This window comes from Pezoporus occidentalis, unplaced genomic scaffold (assembly GCF_034315485.1).
Source record: "Pezoporus occidentalis ecotype Australia unplaced genomic scaffold, CSIRO_AGI_Poc_V1 ctg78, whole genome shotgun sequence".
NCBI lineage: Eukaryota > Metazoa > Chordata > Aves > Psittaciformes > Psittacidae > Pezoporus > Pezoporus occidentalis.
The window spans coordinates 2,998,226-3,023,791 of NW_026916137.1; the positions used below are offsets into that span (position 1 = coordinate 2,998,226).

General features: G+C 53.9%; 1 protein-coding gene across 1 annotated transcript; it reads right to left on the reverse strand.

Annotated features, from left to right (window-relative positions):
- On the reverse strand, positions 1 to 24,759 carry CARD10 (caspase recruitment domain family member 10). Its single transcript, XM_062602710.1, has 24 exons — positions 24,597 to 24,759; positions 23,113 to 23,412; positions 22,103 to 22,173; positions 16,366 to 16,492; positions 14,025 to 14,243; positions 13,515 to 13,652; positions 12,516 to 12,841; positions 10,904 to 11,086; positions 10,387 to 10,542; positions 10,135 to 10,260; positions 9,768 to 9,962; positions 9,533 to 9,670; positions 8,666 to 8,781; positions 8,400 to 8,440; positions 7,585 to 7,705; positions 6,971 to 7,151; positions 6,026 to 6,149; positions 5,433 to 5,673; positions 5,077 to 5,146; positions 4,630 to 4,729; positions 4,028 to 4,186; positions 1,827 to 1,942; positions 1,084 to 1,199; positions 1 to 835 (listed from the first exon to the last, which is right to left on the reverse strand). The coding sequence occupies exons 1-24, from the start codon at positions 24,757 to 24,759 to the stop codon at positions 628 to 630; spliced, it is 3,735 nt and encodes a 1,244-aa protein (XP_062458694.1). The 3' UTR covers positions 1 to 627.
- Between the last annotated feature and the right edge of the window lie 807 nt (positions 24,760 to 25,566).

Sequence of the window (25,566 nt, forward strand, 5' to 3'; positions counted from 1 at the left end):
TTCCCATTATGAATGGTATTTAATTCTCCTTTACATGCGCTCTGCCAATAAAAGGCTCCATTAATAATTTACAAGCAATAAAGAGTACAGCTCCTATAAAACGAGTGTTTGTTGCAAGCTTAGTGTCACTCCAGCCACGACAGGGCATTGGCACACAAGCCATGCTCCCTGCACCATGGGGCTGGGGGCGAGGTAGACAGGGGAAGAGGGGACCCAGAGCACACAGTGCCACAGGGCAGAGTAGACAGAGATGACGGGAAAAGGGCTTCAAACGTGTGTGAGATATGCTTCTACACAGCCTGATCCACACAGTACCCCTGCATTCCCCATCTGGCAATCTGACCATGTACCAGAGACAAGAGCAGCCCAAGGTGACGGGGAACAGCCCACGGGGGTGGTTTCCCACCATGATGGTGGAAGACGTCTCTCCACTAAGCCACAGAAAGCTCAGACAGGGGAGGAAGCACATGTTACTCCCCGACTCTTGAGGGCCTCAAGGGGACCAGAAAGGCTACTCCTGATGGCCTTTGCTGCCAGCATCCCCTCGGTGAGGAAGGACACGCTGCCTGTTCTCCTGCCCAAGAACAGCTCCCGGGGACAGAAGCTGGTAGCTCTGCTACCCCCAGCTCAGTCGTCGCCCTCCTCAATCCATATGGGCCGGGTTTGCTCCTGGAAGATGCAGCCACGAACCACCTTGGGCAGCTCCTCAGCATGGCTCCAGGCATGGGGCTCCACACGGGCCCAGGAGCAGGGCAGAGTATGAAGACCCTGCTCCGCAGCGCGGCACACCTTCAGCACCTCTGAGTCCCGCTGGCCCACCTTCCCCAGCAAGCTCCTGTGGAAAACACAGAGACAAGCGTTACCCTTGGTGTAAAGGGATGGGATGGCAAAACTACCCAGGAACAACCTCACACGTACATAAAAACACTTTTCCTGCCCTTTTTCCCCTCTCATTGACCAACCACAACACACAGAGCAAGTGCTCTCACCCCAGTCCCTGTCCCTCTGAACAGACACAAGGGTTTCTCTCTCTTGCATCCCTCCTGCAACACCCTTCATCCATGCCACTCCGTCTTGTCTTACCTGAGTCCTCTGATGTTCTTCTCCGTGACCTCGACATGGATAACTATGGGGTATATCTCACTTTTAATTAGATCCCTCACACTCTGAACTCCCAGCTCTAGCAGGCAGTGTTTATTCTGGAAGGGAAATTGAATAGATTTACTGATATAAATGGAGAAAAAAATAACCCCAGCCCCTGACAGTCACATTAAATCAAACCCCATACTGTGCAATATCATTGCTTTTCCAATAGTAATTCCATTAAATGTGGGATTTATGGACAGTGCCAAGAAAGAAGGGAAGAATTACAAAGCAGAGTCACCCACTCAATCAGTGTCAACCCAAGCAAAGAGCCCACTGGACTCCTTGCTCAGCCACAGACCATCTTCACATCCCCTTTGTCATCATTGTCACCCACAGCCCCACATTTCTGTATCTGCCCCGAGTAGAGCTGCTGCTGCTTTGGCAAAGATGAGGAATGCGAGAGCAGGGAGGTTACTTCTGCATATGGCATTTCCCACTGCCTCCCCATGAACCCTCAGCTGCCATTTATTTCACCCTAGCTCAATAGACTCAGGGAAAAGTCCGTATCTGCTGATCCACAACCCCTGGACCTAAAACATACTCCAAACTACACAGCCCTCAAGCAAGCAGCTTCTTCTCTATCGGCTGCACCACCCTCCTTCCTACCCCTCTCAGCTGTCCCGTCCTCTCCTCCAGTACGAACACGATGACATCTCCCCCAACACCAAAGAGCTCAGCACCTTCTCCATTGCTTCCTGGATCATGCGGATTCGCCCACTCTCCCTCCGGTCCTGGGGGCCAGTTCTAGACACAGGGTGAGTGTGAGTTGTGCTGGGATCCCCTTCTGCCAGCTTCTCTGCAAGCCAAGAGTAGATATGGAAAGGGAGAAGTCAGGCCTTTCTCCCTCTTGCACATACTTTCTACCCCAGACCCCATACATTTGCTGCTGCGCTGATGCTTATCAAGCTCAGTGTTTACAGATTCTGGAGAGCAAGCCTAATTATACAACATTATACATTGGCATGGATCTCCTGCAGCTTCCTGCATACAGAACAAGCACGCTATCATAGCCGAAGACACCTTGCACTGCAAAAGCAGCACTTGCGTTACTGTACTACAGCAGCCTAAGACAGCTCACAGCCATTCCCCACTGTCCAACCCACTCCGTGATAGAGTATGGCAGAAAAATAATTGCTTTATTTTGCCAGGTTGGTTTCCTGCAGGGTTTGTGAGCTACATGGGCTCACAGATGGCTCCAGTGAGCAGCAGGGCTGGGAAAGCAAGAGGAGCATGCACCTTGGCATGGGAGAATGGGAGAAAGACGGGGGCAAGCTGAGCCTCCTTGTGTTGGTGGCAGCCTGCTCAGAAGAAGGACAGCACGCAGCAGCCAAGCCAGCACCAGGCAGGACAGCAGCAGAGAGGTGATGCTGAGACAGTAAACTGGGGGCTGAGCCAGCAGGACAGTGAGGTCTGGCATGGTCACAGCAATGATTACCAGCTGCCCCTCATAGCTCCCAGCAGAAGATGATACAACACACACAGAAACCTCACTTGGGAGCCGCAGGCTTCACAACCCAGTGTGGCTGAAGTAGGCACCAGGCTTTACCTGCTGACCATACTGCTCACACAGCCACCAAAACGTGAGCAGGGAACCTAATAAGGCTTTTAGGAGCTGCCCACCCTGAAGGTAGAAATAAAGGAATGCATCTAGGAGAAGGCATGTTTGGGACTGGGTCCAGAGCACGTTCCAGCTCTCCCAAGCCCCAGGCTGGCTGGGCATCCTCTGCTGCCTCTGCCTGGTGGCACAGGTACTTCCTTCGTAGAGCTGGATCTGCAAAGCCATCTATCTGGCATTTCCTTCAGCGGGGAGCAGGCTCCTGTGGAAGATCATCTGGCTTATAGCAACTCTACACCAGCTGAAGAGTTCTCCAAAGGAGAACTGGGGTGTCTTGAACACCACCGGATCAGATTCCTTCCCTCACAACAGGCAAAACTGACTGGGGAGAAGGGAGTGGGATTTTTCCCCTCAGTGTAAATTCCCAGACGTGGTAATAGCTTCGAAGGATGTTCCCATGCAATGCGAGCGGGACCCTGCAGAGGGCTCAGTAGGACAGGATATACGGCCAAGTCGCTCAGTTACAAGGCCCGAACAGCCATCCTTCCTCAGCACCCAGAGAGTTTTCACTACCTCCATCTCCTACCTCTCCCCCAGAAAAAACACACAGACTCGTTTTTCAGTCCTGCACTTGAGCAAGGGAGAACTCTAAACACGGGGAAAGGAGAGAGATGGAGAAGGGAGGAGGAAGGAGGAAAGGAGGTGTCCTCTGTGAAAATTCCCTATGGGAGTAAAGCCCTTTCCCCAGCAGCCTTTGAAGCAGTGCGTCATCCTTGTGCTGCTGGCAGAAGGAAGAGGCCAACATTCCTGGGAGGAAGAGCTGGTATGAAGTTAGCCTGCGGATCCCACCTCAGCCAGGGGCTTCATCTCTGGGAAGAGGCACACAGAGCAGCAAGGCAATGCCACCACAACTCAAGGGAAGAGAGGATGCCATGCCCCAGGAGACCAGAAGAAAGGGCTGGCTTCTCTGTGGGCCAAAGGGATAGGACACTGCTAGAAACAGGAGGGAATGTCTTGCCCACAAAGGTGACCTGTTAACAGGTATTGTCTGGGAAGACTGAGAGACCTTGTGTTCTTTCCAAGAGTCCCATGAGACCACATCTCATACTTTCAAGACTAAGGGTATCTCTTCCCAACTGGGCTAACCAAGACTCTACAGAAGTGACCCCTCTGAGCAACATCTTAACTTCCCACTGTAGACTAAGAAGCAGCAAGAGGTAAAAGGGGAAAGCAGCCCTTGGAAGCAGGAGACTTGCATATTTTACCTCACTTGGCCACAGGCTCCTAAACCAGCCCCGGACATGTCAACCACTTATTGCTGCCTACCTGCTGGGCACACATGGAAGTCCAAGCGAGAGGTGGGCAAGTCCAGCAGGTTCCTGATGAGCCGTGGTGCAATGCAGTCAGGTGAAAGCACTACAGGACGGGGGGTCTTGACCACCACAGGACGCACCAGGCTGTAAGGCTTCAGGCTCATGTCTGGGTCTGAAAGCCAGGAATGAAGAAAAGAAAGGCAAAGGTGAGAACATGGGAGATCAGCCTGTCACTGGCCCAAATGATCATCCCATTCCTCCTGTGCCATCTGACTCATGGAGGCACCTACCAATCATCCTATGTCTCAGGATACTCACTGCAGATACCTTTGCTGTAGACCCCCTTGCCCACTTCCTTTGAGCTACACACCAGTTTATTCTCCATAAAAGGCGTGATGACCCCAAGAACCACAGAAGCAATGGAAAGCCCCAGAAAAATCAGGGAAAAGAGCAGGGGATTTAAATATGCACAGGTTTCCCCAAATCCCGTTAGAGTTGTAAGAGGGATCCTGAGCAGAAAGACTGAGGCATCCCAGATGTCAATGTCCCATCAGTGCCCACAGGGGATGACTGTGTCTCCAAGGGTAATGGGTAGGTGCAGGGCTAACAGCTCACCTGAGCAGGGGTCCATCCACAACTGCCGAGGAGGCTGTTCTGGGCTCCTCTGTGGCTTGGATTTCATCAGGCGCAGCTGGTCCAAGGCCCGTTTCTTTAGCTGAGGAGAAAGTGAGGGCATTAAGGCTGAGAGTATAGACCGCTTCACACACACACACATGCAGAGCTGGCTACAGAACACCCACTGGCAAAAAGGATGGAGTGCACATACACAAAGCATGGGACCAGGTCTGCCACCCATCAGGTTTAGTCTGGGAAGGGAGCAGGAAAGCAGCCTTAGAGCAGGAACACTGCCTGGTTTATAAGTCCCTGCTCTGCTTGCTAACCCAGCTGCCACCTCTATACAAGCTGGTTTATCAACAGAGTGGGGCAGACTGAGTGCTGAGGTGGTGGGCTGGCCATAGGCACACACACATGCGGATCTCACTGCTGGCTTCTTTCGCTTACATTATTTCTGTGGCCCTTCTGCTGCACAGGCATCTGGCCCTTCTCATGGATCTTCAAAAGCTGGTGAGCCCTAAAAAGACAGAGAGCTTGCACTCAGTCAGCTCTAGAGCCCCCATAGCCTGCTGAGATCCTCTGCACCAAACCCCACCGACCTGCTAAAGCACAGGCATACCAAAGCCCTCACTCAGCCTCCCAGTCTGTCAGGACCACCCAAACACTACTGCAGTGGTCCCTCATAAAAGGCTTGGGCAGCCCACACTATCAAGAGTCCTGAGGGGCTATAGGGGATGCTCACCACAGATAAATGGGCAGGTACTCTATGTACCCCCCCTTGCCTTCCTCCTCTCCCTGATTACCTGCTGTAGTTAGGCACTGTTCCCTTGTCCAGGTCCCGCATGGTCAAGGGGTCGACGCGGGAGCAGTACCACTCCAGCCGCCCTTTGTGCATGGTGTCTGTGACATGGAGGATCTCCCGACACTTCACGCACAGTGCATAAGGGTCTGACGGCTCCAGGAGGGACAGGTTGGTGCGTACATAGAAGGAGTCTCCAGAAAACTTCTTCCCTTCTTCCAGGGCGTCCCGCAGAGGCTGGTATCCTGGAGCAGGAGATACAGGTCACCACAGGCAGGGAGACAGGAGAAAACCATCACCGATAAGATAGCCAAGGCCCCAGCACAGCTGTGATGCTATGGATTGGGGTGGGGGGGTGCAGAGGAGGCAAACAGACAGAAGGTCTGTACCTCCATCCTGTAACTCAGAGGATGCACAAGTCACACCAGACAGGGAAAGCTACCGGAGCTACGGCCAACCCCTGTGTCAGATGGTGGCCTAGGACCAAACAGGAGAGGAGAGAGAGTAACTGAGATTTACCTCCAGGGTTGGGTGGAGGGTCTGGAAAGGGGGACAGAGAGCTCAAGCTCAAAAGAGATCCAGCTGCCAGGGCCTTACCTTCCAGGTCCAACTGAAAGATGAGGCTGGAGGGCTCATCCCAATGCAACAGGCTCAGGAAGGCAACCTCCCGCGTGCAGTTCTCCAGGGAAAGCACCTCTTCCTTCAACGACGGCACCCTCAGCTAGCAAGGACCCAATGCCATTAGACCCAAGGACTAGAAGAGCAGGCTCCCCTCCAGCTCCCTCACCCACCAGGGTTATGCAAGAGATGTTACAGAGCGAGGCAGGCCCAGGGAAACCTCTGCCTGAGGACAAAGCATCCTCAGTCTGCCTCTGGCTCCTTCTTCTGCCTCTGAAATACATGCTGCCAGTCACCACCCGATGCGGATGCTGGACTGCTGCGAAAGCAAATGTGTGTGCATGAATGCGTGTGGGAGTGGGGCAGGAGAGATGGTTTATTTTCGGTTACAGGTGGGATACTAACTCAAGTAGCGTAGCTGTGTATTTCTAGTGGTGTCATGCTTGTCAAAACAAATACCCTTCCCTCCCTCCCTCCAGCAGCTTTCTTCAGAGCAATTATTCTGTATAGCTAAAGAGGGTCACAAAGGGCAGAGAAATCTTGCTCCAGAATTGATTGCTTTGCAATGGGCATATGCAGGATGCAAACTGCTCTGATATACTACAAGGTGACAGCCAAGCCCAGTGCCATATAGCCATATTGCTATCTTAACTGTGTGACCTCTTTTCTTTCTCCCCTCCCACAGCTGAAGGAAGTGTTTCGGAAGGTCTCAGCATTTTTACATGCACAGCTACACTCAAATACAACGAGACCTGGATGGGCGTTTGTGCTCCATAAAGCTCTAGGCAGGAAGCACTCTGGGATACAAGAGAAATGGAGGTGAGCTTCAAGCTGGGTAGAGGTGATCTTGCACTGGGGACCACTCGACACTACCTGCATCATCCCATACGCCTTACAAACCCAAAAGAGCTTTCCCAGACTCACCTCAACAAGCCGGCACCCTTCCCTAAGTCCTGCATCCTCAACCTGTGAGCCTGGCTTGACCCACTGGACATAAATCCCTGTCCTGTTCCCTCCAAGGATGGAAATGTCTGCTCCAAGCCTCTTCTCCTGGGGTGAAGGGTTGCTGGGGTGACTCATGCTAGAGAGCTGTACCACCAGTGACCTGGCAAGAAGAAACACTAAGTCCAGCAACTGAAGTTTGCTACCTTTTCTAATAACTGCTCCCTCATGCCCTGTGTCCAGCTACAGGGTGCTTATTGTACTGAGCGCTGCAGTACAGAGCTCATGATTTATGGCCATCATACACAGAACCCGTGCAGCCCCTTTCATCCCACCAGCCACAACACCGAAGCCAAGCTGGGCTCCCACAGACCTGTCCCTATCTAATCAGATGTGTGCCCAGGCCAGGGCAACATCCCCACCCTGCCATAACACATGGGACAGCACAAAAAACTGAAGTCCTGCTAGGAAGCAATGACTATTGTAGGATCTGCATTTCTCTCCTCTCCCACTAGCAACAAAGAGCTCAAGGAGAGAGGCAGAAAGGGTCCGTCAGCACCACAAACCAAGCAGCCAGCTCAGAGAGCAGTAGTCACCTCCTGGTGACCTCCTCACGGCTGGGAAGCGTGGACAAGCAAATCTCCGACTTCACCCTGGTGTAGGTGCTGCTGGAAGAAGAGGAGAAGGCCCCAAGCGAGGTGCTAGCAAAACCACTACCTAGGAAAGAGAGCAAGAGGGAGAGATGGAGTATGTCACCTCTCCGAGTGCTGCTGGGACCTCACATTCTTAGAGTGGCAAAGGTCTGTCACCCCCTCCTGGGCATTTTCTAGCATCTGACTGGGAAACTGAGGCTGCAGCAAGCCTTTGAACAGTTGCCTTCCTGGAAAGGGTTTCCCAGGCATCCTGGGAACAAGCAAACCTTTGCTCCCTTCATCAGCAGTCTGATCAGAAGGCAACAGCAGCCAGGGCCACTTGGATGTGCTCAGAGTTCAGCCACCAGCACCCACCACAGTACTCAGCACCAGGAGCACCTGGAGCTCCACTCCAGGACATTTACAACCCATCACCCCAGGAGTAGCAGATAAAGGGAATATCTTGGTAACAGCCCAGGGCAAAGGCATTTCTCTCCTCTGTTAGCTAATCCCCCAATCCCATCAAGTTCTCCATCAACACAGCTCTCCATGAGTTAAACAGAGCTGATGTAAATAGCTACTGCTTTGTAGAGGAAAAGACAGCTTTTCCAGCTGCTGTGCTTGGGGAATGTGTGGGTCCATAGCACCCTGCTAGGGGTGCAGAGCTCTCGCAGCTGCACACACCTAAAGCATGGGGAGGCTCAGTTCTCCAACCCCTCTCCCCATGGCCACCACTTCTATTTAGCTACACCCTCTGGGGAAAGCCCCCAACCTGGTACCTGTTGCATCTTCAATGCTGCTGAAGGAGCCACAGGACAAGCTACAAAGGAGACACAAAGGGGAGCTGTGAGGCAACAGCTTTTCCAAAACCTGTTTGCATCCCATTCTGAACCCCATCCCCACCCAAGAAGCAACCCCCCAGCCAGCACCCAGCTCCCAACCGGCCTCCCCACTCCAGTTTGCCTTGTCCCCTTCCAGCCTGCTCTCCCTGGGCCCCACAAGCCCCACAGAGGAGACACAGACTCAAGCAGCCCCCAGCAATCACCTTTTGTAGGTCATGCACCTATCTTCCCGCTGCCGACGGAGGATGGAGCCAATGCAAGGTGGGAAGGGGAAGGTGGAAAGGCGGTTGATATCCTTCTCACTGTCAGGAGTCACCTCCTTGGGAAGAGTGAAAGAGAGATGCCTGATAACACCAACACCCAGCATCACCTATCCTCCCTTCAGGCCAGGCTGCAAACAGCTCCTTGGCTAACACATGCCTCTTCAAGGACCATCTACATCCCTCCAAACACCCAGGGGCACCTTGTTTTCCCAAGTAGAACATACAGATGGAGATACATGACACTGCATCCCCATCTTTTTGCAATATACAAGCTGTGGGAGCAGTAGCAGCTTTAGGGAATATCTAGACTTGTCAGTATGTCTCACTTCTAGCCACTGTGAACCCAGAGGTGTAACCCATGGGACTGCCCATTTAAGGGTGCTCTAGGATAAGAGTTCAAAAGAGTCAAGGGAAAGAACTTGACTCCCTCAAAAACAACAACACATTTCTGCTACAGGGTTGGAATGAGCTAGGATTTCTCCTGCAGCATATGTAGATTGAACAGCTTTTTGGGGAGGATAACATCTTACATGAGGCTGTTGATTTCTAGGGTGTCATATGGGATGAAGAGAGTTTCACTCCTCCTTCTTTCCCAACCAGTGAGCACTACACACCTTGGCCAGTTTGTCAGAGAACACAGCACTGTGTCTGCAATTTGCTCCCACTTTACACGCTGCCCCATGCCCAGTCTTTCACCAAGTCACAGCCCTGCAATGAACCTGCTCCAATGCTCATGTTCCCTTCCTGAACAGTGTGGTTCCCCACTGCCCTCAGCTGAGGGTCAGCCTCTCCTGGTCAAGCACTCACCATGCTCTGAATAGCCGAATCCCCTGGGAAAGGGATAACAGAAACCCCCAGTACATCCACAGGTCCTGTCGTAGGGTTGTCTACAAGGCTCCAGGTGCTGCTGAGGTTGGAGCAGAGCGAGTAGGAAGAGCTGCACATCTGGGAGAGAAGAGACTCCATCAACCCACTGCATCCCCCAGAGATCAGTTCTGATCCCTCTGCCTTCTCTATTCCCCCTTCTTTCCAGCCCCCTCACCTTGCCCAGGCTGCGGCTGCCTTGGCACCGCTGCAGCTGTGCCTCCAGTGTGCTGTTCAGCCCTTCGGCCTGGCTCAGCTTGCTTAGGAGCTCATCCCGCTCCTCCTCCAGGGTGCGTACGCGTTTGCGGTACTGGTCCTTCTCGATCAGGCTCTGGGAGTATTGTAGCTGCACCCCATCACGGCTCTGGATTGCCTGCAAGGAGCCAGGCTGAGAGTGAGAGGGGCCACAGAACTGCACTACTAACCTCTGCCTCCCACCCTGGCATGGATGGAGAAGATCCACTGGGAAAGGAGGGGACATCCAGAGCAGAGGCAAAAGCTCTGGTCCTTCTGGGAAGTGGAGAGCCTGGGGAACAGCAGTTTACCTGGTCCCGCTCCTTTTCAATCTCCTCCAGCTGCAGCAGCACTGTGTTCATACGATGCTTGTAGAGATCACAGTCCTTCTGCAGTGTCCGGTACTTCAGCTGCAGATCTTCAACCTCCTGGAGGTACTGGCAACAGTGAGCAATGAGCATTAGGCTCCCTGGAAAAGCTGCTGTGTCTTCCCAGCCCCCTCCCTGCCCTCTTTTCCAGGCCTGCTTGGTGTGTGGGGATGGGGGCAGTGATGGATGCTCTACCTTATCCCGCAGCTCTTCGGCCCACTGCAGCTCATTCTGCAGGGAGTTGAGTTTCTGGCAGAGATCCTGCCGGTCATCTTGGGCTTCCTTCCAGTCGTGCTCCAGGATGTCCAGCAGGATCTGCTCAGAGCCTGGCACTGGGCCTTCACCAGGTGTCTAGGAGGTGAGAGGGTCCCGTCACTGCACCACAAGCACCGAGGGAGAACCAGACCGCAGCAGTGACAGACAGCCTGGCACAGCTGTCATCAACACTCCTGCACTAATCTACTGTGCACTCCAAGGCACAAAGTCACCCTTATGAGCACATCCAAGAGCAGGAAGACCCGTCACCACCCACATCCAGAAGCAATGGCAGCCACCACAGATACATGGTGTGATACAAGAGATGTAAGTAATACGCTCAGAGGAAGAGACAGACCAGCCCAGTGATTTCCCTCATCTCTCCAGTGCCCATGTCACCAGCACTGGGAGTGCCCAATGAAAGGTGTCCGGACACCTCCTCTGCCCCCCCAGGTACCTGCAGCATGCCTTGCAGCTCCTGCAGTGACGCTGTGAGCCGCTGGTTCTCAGCCCGCAGCTCGGACACAGTGTCGGGGTGTCCCCGCTCCTCTGCCTCCTGCTGGGGTAGCGCAGATGCCTGCTTCCGCAGCAGGCTGCACTCCTCCTCTAGGCTGGCCACTTTGCATTTCAGCTGGTCCACCTGCAACCAGGGGAGAAAACACAGCCTGACACACGGCCCTGCACCTCTGCCTTAGCGGGGAGTGAAGCAGAGAGGATGCTGGACAGAAAAAGGGGCTGGAGGTGAGGGAATTGAGGGCTGCGCAACCACGCGAAGGAGCATCCTGCAGCTGGGCCAAGCTTAGCACAGCTGCATGCAAAAGCTTTTCCCTGCAGGGCAAAGGAGGAAGATGCACTTGCGTAAGCATACTCAGTCTCAGGATTCTCTCCCAGTGCACGAACTTTCATGCTACCTTAGGGCATCCCCAGTGCATCTGTCCTTGACTGTGGGTGAACCAGGGAACTCTGGTGCACTGCCAGGGCCAGCAGCTGTGAGATCTCAAAGGCTTCCCAGCTCCTAGCACTGGAGACAGGGGAGGTCCTCACAGACCTGTAACAGCTGATAAGGTTCATCAGAGAACCAGTTTCACAGCCAGGCAAGGCTATTACAGCAAACGGGACAGGGGAAACCTACCAAAGCCATCGAGCACCAAGCGACACTGCCAAAATTGCCAAGGAGGAGCTCAGGAACTGGATGACTTCTGTAAAATCTACCCAAAAGACCTAGGATGACCCGCAGGGACTGGTCACTTCTGGACCCTGGAGTCAGAAGGGGAAGGCACACTGGGACCTGGGGGTTGACCCTGCTTGCAAGGGGATTTCTTCACCCCACAGCCACACACCAGGAATTTGCCTCCCTGCTCACAGGAGGCCCAGGGAGCTGGTTTTAGCAGGAATACCAGATAAAACGCAGGGGAGGATCCCAGCATTGGCAGAGCAGAATGAGGAATGAAGGGTAAACACAGGGCTGTGTGGGAGATCCAGGTCCAGACTGGTAGGGGGAATGCCAGGAGACAGCAGAGCACTGGGGAAAATAAGTTATTAATAGGCTCAAGGTAGGGCTGTCCTTGCCCAGGCAGGAAATGGGTGCGTTTGCTGGAGGTGAGAGCTTGGCAGCTGGAGTGCGGTGTCACAAATTCCTTCAGGTATGCAGGGCATGAGTCTCCCAAACGTCATGAGAGAGAAAAGGAGGTGGTGGGGATGGAGTCTGTGCCAGAACACTCCTGTGAGCTGCAGGACGGGCTGGGCAGCTCTGGACAGCATGCAATCACCCAGCACCCCATGTGCAGCTGGCTGTCCAGCCACCACTCTCACTAGAGGGGAAAATGCAAGCCCTTTCCTGGGGAAAAGTGAATACAAGCACCATTGCTCCCCAGGGCAGCAATGAGCCTCCTATGCTGTGCCCATGACTAAGGCGCATTCCCTTCAAAAGCAGGAGCATTTGCCCTGACACACATCCCACCCACCATCAGCTTCATGCTCATGGGCCACCACGCACAGTGTGCACCCCTCTTGGCCATCAGACCCCTGCAGCCTCCCACCACCAACCCTCTTGCTCCCCGGGGCCATACCACCAGCTGCAAGTCCCTGCTCCGCAGCACAGCCATGTTCTTCTCCTCGCAGAGCTGCGCATAGCGCATGGCCATCATGTAGTTCTCGTCCTTCAGCCTCAGCAGCTCCACACTGTTGGTGTCCCACTCCTCTCTCAGTCGCTGGCAACGCTCCTGAACCTTCAGGAGCTCCTGCAGCTGCTTCTCCAGCCGGGCCTGCTCTTGCTCCAATGCCTGGTTTTTCACCTGGAGCTGGTGTTCCTTCAGCAGGAGCTCTTTCCGCTGGGCCCTCACCTTCTTCACCTCCATCATCAGGAACTGAGTTAGACCCTCAGGGCCTTCCTCATCTGGGGGAAACAAAGGAGAATCTGATCCTGGCTGCTAAGACATGGGTAACCCCAGGAAAACTGCCTGCAGATTTGCCCAGTGCTCTGTTTCCTTCAAGGGATAGCAAGCTCTCCCATGGGTTTGCAGCCCTTCTTGTCTCAGGCTTAAGGCACCACAGTCCATCACCCATGTACATTTCACTGAATCATAGAACCACAGAATGGTTTGGGTTGGAAGGGACCTTAAAGCTCATCCAGTTCCAACCCCCTGCCACAGGCAGGGACACCTTCCACTAGAGCAGGTTGCTCCAAGCCCCATCCAACCTGGCCTTGAGCACTGTCAGGGACAGGGCAGCCACAGCTTCTCTGGGCAACCTGTGCCAGTGCCTCAGCACCCCCACAGGGAAGAATTTCTTCACAATATCTAATCCAAGTCTCCATTCTGCCAGTTCAAAGCCATTCCCCTGTCCTATCTTCACCTCGTAAGAAGTCCCTCTCCAGATTTCTTGGCTGCTTCCAGATTGGAAGGCTGCTATAAGACCTATATTTTTTAAAGCTATATCTGGCCCCCTCAATGCCAGATCCAGAGCACAGAGCTGTCATGGTAGCATGAAACAGGTTGTATGCATGTATATGCACAGATTTCTAGCCTTTCCCATGCAAGCAGCAGCTGAAGAGAGGCCGAAGCACCTACCCAGGATCATAGAACAGCGCTGTGCTGGCTCCCTCCCTGTTAGTCGTGTGTAGTGCTCAGGGTAGTAAAACTCTAAGGATTCCAGGAAGGCTTCATAGCCTCGCTTCCCACGGCGCCGGAGGATGTCCATCAGGTAACCTGGGAGAAGTAATAAAAAGCTAGGATAAAGTTCCTGCAAACCAGAGAGAAAAGAGCATAGCCCAGCTTTGTGATGTGAAGTAGCACCTCCATCATTTCCAGTTCCATCCACAGGAATGGGAATGGCTAGAAGAGGGATTGTGGTGGGAGCACTTGCCCTCATCTGTGTGCACCCAGAGGGAGGTCCACAGAGGATGAGAGGGAGATCTGGCTGCAGAGCACCTCAGAGAACAACAAAGCTGAGGTAGCAGTGCAGTGGAAGGACCCAGGAGGCCACAACACCCTATGCTGTGTAGCACTCGCTGCATGTCAAAACCAGGTTGTCCCCCAGAAAGCAGGCCCATCCAAGTGTGAGTCTGTGCTTTCTCCCACCTGTCTGGTTGCTTTTGCAGGGGAATCGGCATGAATTCAGCACCTCCTCCTCATCCTGCTCATCTATCACACGGCACTGGCGCAGGTATGGGGTGAGTTTCGCTGGGTTTAGGGAGCGGGTTAGCTGGTGCCGGGCACTCTCAATCTTCTCCCAGACAGCATCTTCTTCCTCCTCCTGCTCCGAGAGGCTGTGGGCTTGGAGAGGAGCATTCTCCAGGGCTGTGAGGATAAAAGGAAAGAGAAGGTCTGAGGAATGATGGAGGAGCACAGGGTAAAAGGCATGAGTAGAGGTACAAGCATGCAAATGACTAGTTGTCTTGCAAATGGAACTCAGATACATCACAAGCCATTTTACATACAAATTGGTCCAGCGGGATCTTGAGTGTCCACCTAGTGCCTTAGATATGCAGAAAACAAGGGGGGTGCATAAGGGAGTTAGGAGTATAGACAGTAGGAAGTCTAGAGAAGGTGCCACCTTCATTCCTGAAGCATTCTTAAATCCCCCCCCCCCACATCACACATCTTCACTTTTTCTCCATCCCTGAGAACAGGAAACTCCCTGGACCAAGCCTTTTCAGAGCCTAGGACATACTTTCTCATACTGTGGCTGGAGAGGAGGGTTTCCCTGGGGATTCATTTGCCCTGTGCATGCCCCAGGCATCGGTGGCCAAACTGGAGTTCCTGAGGGCACCATCCCATGGAGCACTTTTGCCTGCAGTACCTGTAGCCAAAGGTGAATTTCATAAGAGTATCTCCCATGTATCTTCCACACATCAGTGTGAAAACATGTAGTAACAAGGCAATCCCACTGTCAATCAAATAAAGCAAGAGGGATTCCCTGAAGTCAATGGACCAAAAACCTTTAGAGCAGTGGTCTAAATGAAAACTGCTCCATGAAGTCCTACAAGCCATGATGGAGCAGGTATGTGCAATGAGCTCTCTTCCCAGCTACGTATCAACTCAACCTACACTTAAGAAATAATACCTGCTTCACAGGCCAGCACACTTCCTTTTAGTTGCCGAGACAAAGCCCAGCAAAGATATCCTGAGACCTAGATGCCATCTCTCCTACCCAGTGTGCACCGTTACCTGCTGGTTGGTGCTGGCATGAAGTCCAGCTTTCCTACCCCAGCCACACAACATCCCGAGGGGCAGTGTAGACATCCATGTTGCATGGAGGCAGAGGGAAGGAAGGGAAATCTCCCACTTTATTTTATTTGGGTTTGTTGTTTTTTTTTCTTTCTTTCTTGTGATGAGAATGATATCATCCTATTTCAGACAGCCAACTAGCACAGCAAGGGGGATGGATGAGTGAGCTATGCAGAAGTTAATCCTCCAAGTAAAAATACGGGAGGTTCAGTGCCTCCCAGATGAAGGATAAGAAGAAAACAGAATTGCTGAATCCACAAAAGACACTCGAGTGTCCAATTTCCAGCACCAAAGCACTTTGACGCCTAAATACCAATACAGCTCTAGGCTGAATAAAGACAACAAACTGTGCTTCCCGCAGAAACTTCTCTCTTTCATTTGGGACAGCCTCACTTGCCACAGAGACACCAGAACGCAGGAGAAGGATGCAACAGCAGGTCACAGAAGTTGTGCTGTTTTGAGGAGTGGATTTATGCCTTCATAACGAAATGTTTCTCCTGGAAACGCAAGCCAGCTCTGCAAGCAGCGACCAGCTCCTCGGCAGGCAAGGCTCAGCAGAGAGCAGGAGAGGTCGGAGGGGTCTGGGAGCCGTTACCCCTCCTGCCGCCCGGGATGGGTACCCCTCCAGGCCGGGGCAAGGCAGCGCTTCCCTTTTCGGCCACCGCGAAGGCGCTATTCAAGGAATGCTGAGCCGGAGGCCAGCCCTGAGGAGGTGGCTGGCAAAGAGGAGCAAAAGAGGAACAAACACCCCGCGCAGCCCGCGGGAAACCCATGCCCCAGCCGCCCCGGGGCCACCCCGACGGGCGCGGCAGCAGCCCCTGCGAGGAGGAAGAGGGGGACACAGCGGGGCTGCGGCAGCCCCGAAAGCTGCGCAAGTATCGGGGAGAAGCTCCCGTTCCCGTCCCCCTCCCCCGGCCGGGGATCGCCCCTTACCTGCCATCCCCCGCTCCGCTCCGCCGTCCGCAGTCCCAGCAGGTGTGTCTGAAGCGCTCTCACCACCCCGCTGCACCTTCCTTCCTTCCTTCCTTCTTTCCCTCCCTCCCGTGTTCCCTCCTCCAGCCGGCTGGGAGGGAACCGCAACCCCTGAGCAATGGAGAGCCCAGCCCAGCGCTGCCCTGCCCGCCCCCGGAGGTATCTCATCTTCCCCCCAGCCTCTCCCGGGTTCTGAGCCCCTCCTCCGGCTGCTCCTCACCTAGGCGGTCCAGGGAAGAGGGTTTCTCTTGCCCGCTCCCTCCGCAGCCCCGGCATGGAGCTGCTCTCCGGAAGGATACGGCTCGCCAGCGACTTCGCTTCCGAAAGGCAAATTTGAGTTGACCTCCCTATAAACCGTCGCGGCAAGGGGGTTCCGGCTATGGACTCACAGGTCTCTCCCGGCAAGGCGCAGCCCCCCCTCGGCTCAGCCTGCAGAGAAGAGGTGCATCAGGAGAGGTTTTGGTTCACGGGCTCCAGAGCTTGCAGCCCGGCCACCCCACGTGTAGGGCTGGCTCTGGATGAGGGGGTCAAGCAAGGCAAGAAAATGAGAGTGATGGAAAGAATCCTGATAAAGGCTTAATTTTAACCCCCAGTCCTCAGTATTGTCTGTGGGTGGAGCTGAGCTCGGGGGCAGCATGACTGAGCTTTACTCCAGGGCATACAGGGGCTCATACCAGCCATCCTGACCACACACTGAGCCCCCAGGGCCAGAGGCAGAACCCTGCAAACTTTCCTCCTCCCTCAGCCCAGAAATCCCAGAGTGGATCTATGTGTCCACACAGCATCCCAAAGAGCCTACACAAGATAACCTGCACCCCTGCCACATACCTAATTGCCCAAACCTGTGCTTAACAGTGGGACTAGGAGGGGTCTGGGAGAGATGGAGTTGGGCACTGTGATTTGGACCAGCATCATATGCCTCCCCTTCCAAGGCTAAGGTGTTTTTAATTTTCTCTAGCAACTCTGTTTCATCCCAACTGTGTTGAACCTCAGACCTCAATGGCCAGGATAAGACAGTGCAGGCTCTGTGCAAGAGATTCCCAGTGCAGTATCAAGGTGATAAAAAATGGGAGTTCACCTGATTCCCCCCACCCTCGGCGTCAGCCCACAGGATAGCCCAGAGTAGTGCTGTGCATCCCTCCAGAGCTTTGGACACAACATGAAGGAGCCCTAGCAACACCTTCCCAAAAGGGAGATGTCCTCATCATCCCACTGCTACAGCTTCTAGACCCCACCTCTGCATGGAAACCTTTCTCTCCTTCCTCAGATAAGAAATCAAGGTGGGTAGAGTATGAAATATCTTCAGGTGTGAGCTCTGCCCTAAAGAAATTCCACTGTACCCACAATTAAAATCTTCATGTTTCTCATGCAGGGCTGACAGCAGGCACATCCCCTCTGGTCCCAACAGGGCTCCTGCACCAGCTTCAGCAAGGTGGTTTGAGGGAAGGGAGGCTTTAGCAAGACTCTTTCCCCATGCTGCTATGTTCTTTTCAAGATCAAGTACAACTACTCTCTGTGAATTAAGGTTGTATCTGTCTTATCCACAGAGCATCATATGGATACACAGCATTTTTGCTGCAAAACATACCCAGGTACTGAGCAAACACCAGTCACATGCGCGCACGCAGGGCTCTCAGCACACACCACCTCCTCTTGGATGGCATCCATCCCAACAGGGTGACATCCTCAGTGAATGAATTCACTGCTGACTCACCCTCCCAGCAAAGGGTCCCAGGCGCTGCCTTCCCCTCCCTTGCAAGCCCAGCATTGCACAGCTCACAGCGCTGCACAGCTCACAGTGCTGCACTCCTCCCACCCAAAGGGATGATGCTGACCCCGGACCACCAGCAGCAGGGCACAGCTCTGGTCTCCAGCACTTACGTCCCACCAGAGGCATCCAGCTGAGTGATCAAAAGCAAGTACAAGCAAGGCTGCCTGCACGGAACCCGCTCTGACTCAGGCAGTGTCAATTTTTGCCTGCTAGTTACTCTGGAAAACAACCCACAGTCTGTCTCTCTCTGTCTCTCTAGTGAAAAGATTTCCTGAGCAGGATATTATGTGGTGGCAGAAGATAAGATCTTCACAGTCATGATAAGAGCCCCAAAACAAGGGGTGGTTTCTCTCATTCATGCAGAGACTCCTGAACTCCAGGCTGATGTCAAGGAAACCTCTCTCTCCACCCATCCTGACCCCAAAGGTAATGGCTTTAGTGCTTTGTGACTCAGAGCACACAGACATCAGACAGAGCAGGTCCCATATCAAGCACCATCAGCTGCTCTCTTTCATGAAGGGTCTCTGAGGTCAGCAGGTACCCCAGGACCAAGCAGACCACCCTTCACGGCTCTGGGGTGGGCAGCTGATCCCAACAGATCAGACAGGCAGCTCCTGAGAGGAAGAGTATGTGCCATCCCTGTGATTTGGCCAGGGTTTGGAGGCACAGAGATGAAGAGCTCACCCTTCGGGGGATGCTGCTGTTGTACAAGTCACCCCCAGTTCATCTGAGATGTGTGGTCCCACCAGCCTGCAGGTGCTCACAGTCAGGTATTACATTTCCAAAACAGCTTTACTCACAACAGCTACTCTTGTGCTGGCACGCTTGAGTTCACGCTAGGAATGACACCGGGGTGTTCGGGTTGGTTCTTTTGTGTTGGGTTGTTGGCTAGGTTTTGGGTTGTTTTCCAATCCCAGCCGAAACAGTTGTACTGGTAAAACTTTCCAGTCCACACCGGCTCGCACAGGAAACCTATGACAAGCCAGCTAATGCTGAGCCACGTGTTGTTTCCACCACCAGCGGAAGGGCTTAACACATGGCCGCAGAGCATGACAGGCAGCTGCGTCCTCTGCAAGACCTGGTGGTGTGGGTCTGACCGTCAGACCATGTTAAGAGGTTTGGTGGGACCCCTCAGAGCAGGGTGTGCCACAGCTCAGCATAGTTTGCCCCATCCCAGAAACAGCCTTAGGAACATGTGAGGCAGGGAAGGAATTCATTACATTCCTGATTTCGTGGCTAAAACACCGCCAGTCTAAAGCTCAAGCTGTGGTTACAGATGGTGAGCTTAGATGCTTCATAAAGCCCTGCCCTATGGTTTGGGAAGCACAGTATCTTTATAAACCTGCCCTGAAACCACCTACCTGTGCAGTGTCTGTAATGTGAGCTGGTCAGAACATCTTCAATAATATATCTCTTTCTTGGTCCTTTAGTTCTTTCAATCAAAATATGTTATTCTTCTTGCAGCCTGGTGATTTGCAAAGACAGCTTCCAGTGAAGTTGTAGGGGGGAGGCTTGCTACGGTCCAGAATGGTCTCCGTAGTCAGGCTGAGGAAGAGAGTTTGGAATAAGCTCCCTGATAAAAACATCCACCCTAAAATATCTGTCCCAACACTATTTGGCATAGTGAAATAAAAACAACTCTCCGCAGTTTTTGTTCCTGTATGGCACAAAAACAAGTGCTGAAAACACAAAAGAGGTTGTGAAACAGAATTATCAACTCCAGCCTGATCTAACAGCTCACACATCAGTTCGCACTGGATTAGTTAACACAGAGAAGAAAACCCAACACATTTATTGTCCTAATGACACTCATCAAACTCAGTGTTTCTATTAACAACCTTTACAGGGACTTTGACTACCTGCTCGTATCCCCAACACTTTTGATTGCGGATATAAGACTGTCCCAGCACACTGAATGTAGTTTGTTCTCTTTGTGTGGTGACTGCAGAAGGGGAGGAGGAACAAGCCTCCTCCCCCCCCCCAAAAAGGGATGATTAGCCTTTATGGCAGGAAGGAAATGCATGTATCTGTGTATGGAGATAGCAAAACAAGCAGATATTTCCTTCAGCATTCCTCCCCCTCACAAACACACCCATTGCCTGGAGCTACAAAAGGCAAACTGTGTGGGAGCCTTCGGTGAAGCATTGGCAACACATCTCCATCCTCATTAGGGCATCGAGGTGTGCAGGCTGGAAAAGAAGACCAGCATTAGAGCAGGATGACAGGATTCGAGTCACTGGGATGAGCTTCCCCACTCCAAAGCTGCCCAACTGCCCCTGGCAAAAGGGCTCCAGCTCAGCAGGAGCCTGGAAATCTCCTCATGCTTGGCTTCACTTCAGCCTTCCTCACAGCTGCCTTTTGGGCAGAAAAGCGGCTGTCCAAGAGGCAAGGCAATGGATGGAGCCCAGGGAAGGAACAAACCCAACTGCAATTTAACTGCAGCCCACAACAGCTCTCCAAACCCACCCTCTTTTCCTTAGTGGTTTCCTTGCACGCTAGGGCTGCAGCCACCAGAGGTCAATGTGACCACATCAACCTCAACTAGCTGTGGCGCACAGAGCCCCTTTGAACCTGGGACGAACACAAATATAGAGTAGGTGGTGTTTTCCACCTCTCAGGACATAACTTTGGGGTAGATTTGTATGTAAACCAACATCCAAAGCATCGATCACAATGCGACTTCAGCACTATCCTGGAAAAAAGGGCTTGAGAGTGACAATGTCCTCAACTAGCATCCTGCAACCACTCTGAACTGAGACCTTGTTACTTGCCTGCGGTCCTACAGGACCCCAGAATGTTCCCATCACTTCAGGGATGTTTCATCCTGGTAGTTTCAGTGTCACTCGGGTGTTCTCACCAGTCCCACACCTGCCTTGTTAGCAATATGTGGAAATGGGCTCTCTGTCCTCCCCTGAGAGCCGCTTCTGCTCCCTGAGGTGCAAGGTCTGTCACAGTGAATGAGGTCTGCCACAGACCCAGGCTGGCTGAACAAAACGAATAGCTGACCTGCAGCCAGAGGAAGGCAAATGGGTTAAATAAGCAGGGTCATCAATCTGGATCAGAAGCCAGACAGGAAAGAAGGGGCTGTGCAGAACAGAAATCACGTCTAGGTAGCTTTGTAACAGCCAGCAGCTCCTCTGCACTCCTGTGTGTACCAGCTACCTTCTCTCCACCTCACCTATGTCTTTCCCTAGGCCTCCTCAGTCACCGAGAAGTCCTTTCCATCCTTTCCTCCCAGCCCTTTTATCATCTGTGTGGACAGCCACCTCGTCAGAGCGAATGAATCACTCATATTCCCCCTCCATCAGAGCTCCAGCCTCCTCTCCAGCCTTGTGGGATGTCAGGTTTCCCTAGATGAGAGCTGTGTCCTTCAAGAAGACCCCACTGGACTACAGAATCATCAGTGGATGTGCTATATCACAGAAGGGGCCAGGGTTCATGTGCTGGGGGAGGGAGATGCCACTCTTTTAGACCTACCAGCAAATTTGCTCCATAAAGCAACAGACTACATAATTAAGTCCCCTAAAACTCCCTTCTGCTATAATAGTTGCATGTTTGAGAACATGGGTTGGCAATACACATGGGAAGGCGTGTTGGCTTTTCAGCCTGCAACCAGTTAAAGCTCCAGCAGCGACCATCAGAGAACAGGTCCTGGTTCACCTGGCCTTGCAATTCATGGTTTGGGCAACAAGCCCCAGCTTGGTGAGTTTCTAGGCCCAGGAATACCTAACTGCCATAGTCAGGGCAATGCAACTGCAAGAGAGGGAGGCTTTGCTGGGTCAGGACCAGGCCAGGACCTTTTCCTCTTGGCTTGGAGCAAACCTATCCAGGACACAGAGTGGGAAAAAGCTGAGCTCATGCTAATAGAAGCAAAGTCTCTCTGGAGAGGTCAAAGAACAGCACGTGTAACACTGCTCCAGAGCCATAGGGTGGCACCACCCCACTGTCCAACCTCTTGGGGAAGGAGGTGGCTGGGCAAAGCCCAAAAGCTTTAGGTCCGCGTGGCCTAATGCTGGAGCTCTTGCAAAGGGAAGGATGTGGGGTGCCAAGGGCTGTGCCTGTTTCTACCACACAGTCCTGCCAGGGCTCCTTGCTGCTGACTGCTGCGGTCCTTCCCAAGCCTTTCCACTGTGGAGATGCCAGACCCACACCAAAGTGCACTCACACCCCTCTGCTGCTCTCTTACACTGGGCACAGCTATTCTCATCCTACAGGAGAGCAGAGATTGCTGCTGCACCGAGCCAGGACCAGGCTTTCCTGCGGGACAGCAAAGGGGCAGCATCCCCCTTCTGCTCCCATTGCCTAACGGGGTGTGCTCCAGGGCATCTGTCAGAGGTGGGTCAGCACAGAGCACCTCTCAACCCACGTTCAGCATGGGCCAAGGACTGCAAACCAAAGCCGAGACATGACAAACTCAGTACAGATGTGACCTAACCACAGCGTGCCAGAGGTGAAGACGAGAGCACAACATCTTGGACTTCATTTCCTCCTCCACATACCACCGTGGCCACACCAGATGCCCTGCAGGATGTGACCTTAGATAACATGGGAGATCCTGCATCGCTTCTTTCTGCTGCACAGGATTTGTGCTGGAGCCAGTATGACTGAAAGTAGTGTGATTGTAACCTTCTCCTAATCACTCCTCCATGCCTGGGGTTCCCAGAGCTTCCCATTCCTGCATCCCAAAGCCAGTATATATACCCAGTTACCTCTCTGTCTTGGCCTGAGTGTCTCTGCATCCTTCAGACCATCCCACAGAGACCAGCATCAGTCAAAGCCAGAGACAGCCACGGCAGGAATCAAAGTCTGGGGTGCAGGAGCCATGCCTCACTTCCCAGGAAGTCATCTGCAGCCTCCCTGCTAGACCAGCTCTTCACAAGCCCCAGGAACATAACCCCAGCCCCTCTGGCTGCTGGATGCCCATTTCCCCTGGGAGGGAGTCATGCCCTGCCCCAGGGATGCAATCCCAGGCCTGAGAGCCATAGACAGATGCTAGCTGGAGCCTGCCCAAGAGCAGCGAGCTCTCCAAGCCCTTTCCCTTTCATGGGGGTCTGGTAGTCACATAAACAGGAAAAGCCTGGCCCTCTCCCGCTCCCTTCCATGGCTCTGCCTCCCTCCTCTCCTCGCTGCAGTGATGCAAGCCCCAGCGCTGGGCTGCTTGGCCCCCACGGGAGGAGCTGCCGCCTGGCCCCTGACCTCCAGGCTCCGCATTTCCTGTGGCAGCCGAGGAGGGAGACAAGGCCCCTTCTTCCAGACGCTGGGGCTGGGAGTAAAGGGGCCTCTGCGGGACAGCCCGGCACGGGGAGGAGACGCTGCGGTGGTCCTCTGCCAGCAGCACGAGGTCAGAGGAGGCAAAGATGCCAGTGGGAGCATCACTGGGACAGGGAGCCTTGGGCTGAAATGAGAGGGCGAGGTCCACGCGCCCGCCCCAGCCCTGATGCCTGCTCTCCAAACCCTTCTTTATCTCCTGGCACTTATTTTCTGTGGCCCTCCTTCCTAAAACCAAAGGCGGCCACAGCAGGAGGGACCAGAGCCCATGGCTGCAGAGAAGGGTGCAGTTTTTACTCCAGCTCACCCAGCACAGCTTTGTTAACCCTCAGTGAGTGAAGCCCAGCCTCAGGAATAGGTGCACATCCTAACATGAAAAAGCTGGGGCTGCTTCTTCATGTTACCTCTTTCCCGCAGGGAGGACTAAGCTAAAGCAGGCATCCCCTGCCCCTCCGCACATCCGCCATGGGTCAGCACAAAGAGCAGGGCTGAGATGTCTGGAGGGGAGCAAGGGGAAGAACTGAGCTTTGCTGAAGGCATTCAGCTTGAGAGGCAGATCTCCACCCCTGGGGTCCCAGCCCGTGCTTGGGCTCTATGCCAGCCCTGGCTTGTAAAAGGCCAGGATGCTGGCCAGATGTGAAGCCCAAGAGGCTGGCCAGATGTGATGCCCGCTCTTCGGAGGTGCCGGCTGCCTGGGGAGAAGGGGGAGGAAGGATGGCATCCCGGATGAGAACCTCTGGCATGCCTCTGCTCCGATCTCCACTCTGCCCTGGAATGCGCCTGCCAGCAGCATGTGGGAAAGTGGAGTCAGCAGAGACCTTGGATGTGTCAGCTCCCCGGCTGAGTAAACAAGAGGAGCCCTGGCAAGCATTCAGCCCCAAGCATCCAAGACCTTGAAAAAAAGGGGGCTGGAGATGGGGAGGTTCTTCTGTCCCCTCCTTGTTCAATCCCTGCAAAACACCTCCTAACCTCTCCCCTACCTCAGGTGCTAACATCACCTCCGCTCACCCCTACCACGTCTGGAGAGGTGTGGGGGGAGACTCTCCCCCAGGCGTTTCCAGCACCTGCCTGTCAGATTAACATCTGGGAGAGACACTGCCGCAAAAGGAGGGTCTGGAGAAGAAAGAGGTGGGATAAAGGACTTTATCACCCATCCGTGCTGCTTGGCCATCTCCCAGACAGCAGGGTGCACCACCACGGAGTGCCGACACTACTGGCACTGCCGCGGTGAGCACAGCGATGGCTGGGGCAGAGGCATGCTACAGCTCCTAGATAAATACCTGCCAGCCCCAGCTGGGGACATTCCCACCAGGAAGTGCCAGCTCCAGCCACCCTGCCTGCAGGTTTCACCGGCTTAAGGAGAGCTGCCAAACAACAGGTTTCCCCAGTGCCACTTGGAGACATGCTCCCACTGCTCTTTGGGTTGCTGGCGTTGCCTCCCTCATCTCCTCCAGAAAGCATGCCCATGCCCAGCAGCTCCTCATCACTGGGATGCGAGTTAAAGGGATGGGCTGGGGAAGGTCCCCCTGCGTCCCACCAGTGCACCCCATCATCTCCCGGGGGGCGAGCTCCCATGGCGGTGGGGCAGGGCAGCCGTGCTCGCCTCCTGGCCACTGTCCCATGTCCCCTATCGCTGCTCGGCAGGCGCGGGCTCCCAGAGAATGAGCCATTGTTCCCCGGCCCTGCGGCCTCTTCCTGTCCCCGTAGGGCTGCGAGACAAACAAAAGCAGAGCCAGACGCAGTTGGGGAGGAGGCTGGCCCTGCTCCCCTCCTCCAGATCCCGCAGCCACCCCGCAGGCAGCAGGCAGACGAATGCCCGCCTTGGGGGAATGGGCAGGGACACCCCTATTTTTAGCTGCCTCTGCATCCCCACCCCCTTCCTTCCGTGCGCCCAAAATACATGGGCTGGATGGACAGGCAAAATCATTATGATATAAAAAGAGTCATCCAGGCCTTGTGTCCAACCACTCCCCTGGCTTTCACCTCTTCCCTTTGGCCAGGACGGGTTCCTTGTGCATGGACTCTCTCTCGTGCCACGGATGACCTCTCTTCATCCCCATCCCTTATTCCTTAATACCCACATCCTCTCTCCACTCATTGCATCATTCCTCATCCCCGCATCTCACTCCCTGTCTGCTCCATGGGTGCAACCCCCTTCCCTCAACAGTCCCCTCTCCCACGCCGTGCCAACCATGGGGACCTTCTCTTGAACCCCCCCAGCTCCTCCTTTCCCCAAAGCACCTTCCCCACCTCTTCAGGCAATGAATCTCCAAAAGGGCTCTTTCCCCCCAGAGCCCCCCAGTTTCCTGCTCCTCACCCCTATCCCCCATTCATCCCTCACCACCTCCCCTTTCCTCACCCTAGCAGCATCCATCCCAGCTC

Excerpts from the sequence above, each read along its gene's own strand:
- CARD10 (XM_062602710.1), bottom strand. The coding sequence starts at position 24,759 with ATGGGAGCTCGCCCCCCGGGAGATGATGGGGTGCACTGGTGGGACGCA. Across the intron at positions 7,706-8,399 it reads CAGCATTGAAGATGCAACAG|GTAGTGGTTTTGCTAGCACC; the intron begins GTACCAGGTTGG and ends TCTCTTTCCTAG. Across the intron at positions 836-1,083 it reads AAGAACATCAGAGGACTCAG|GAGCTTGCTGGGGAAGGTGG; the intron begins GTAAGACAAGAC and ends TGTTTTCCACAG.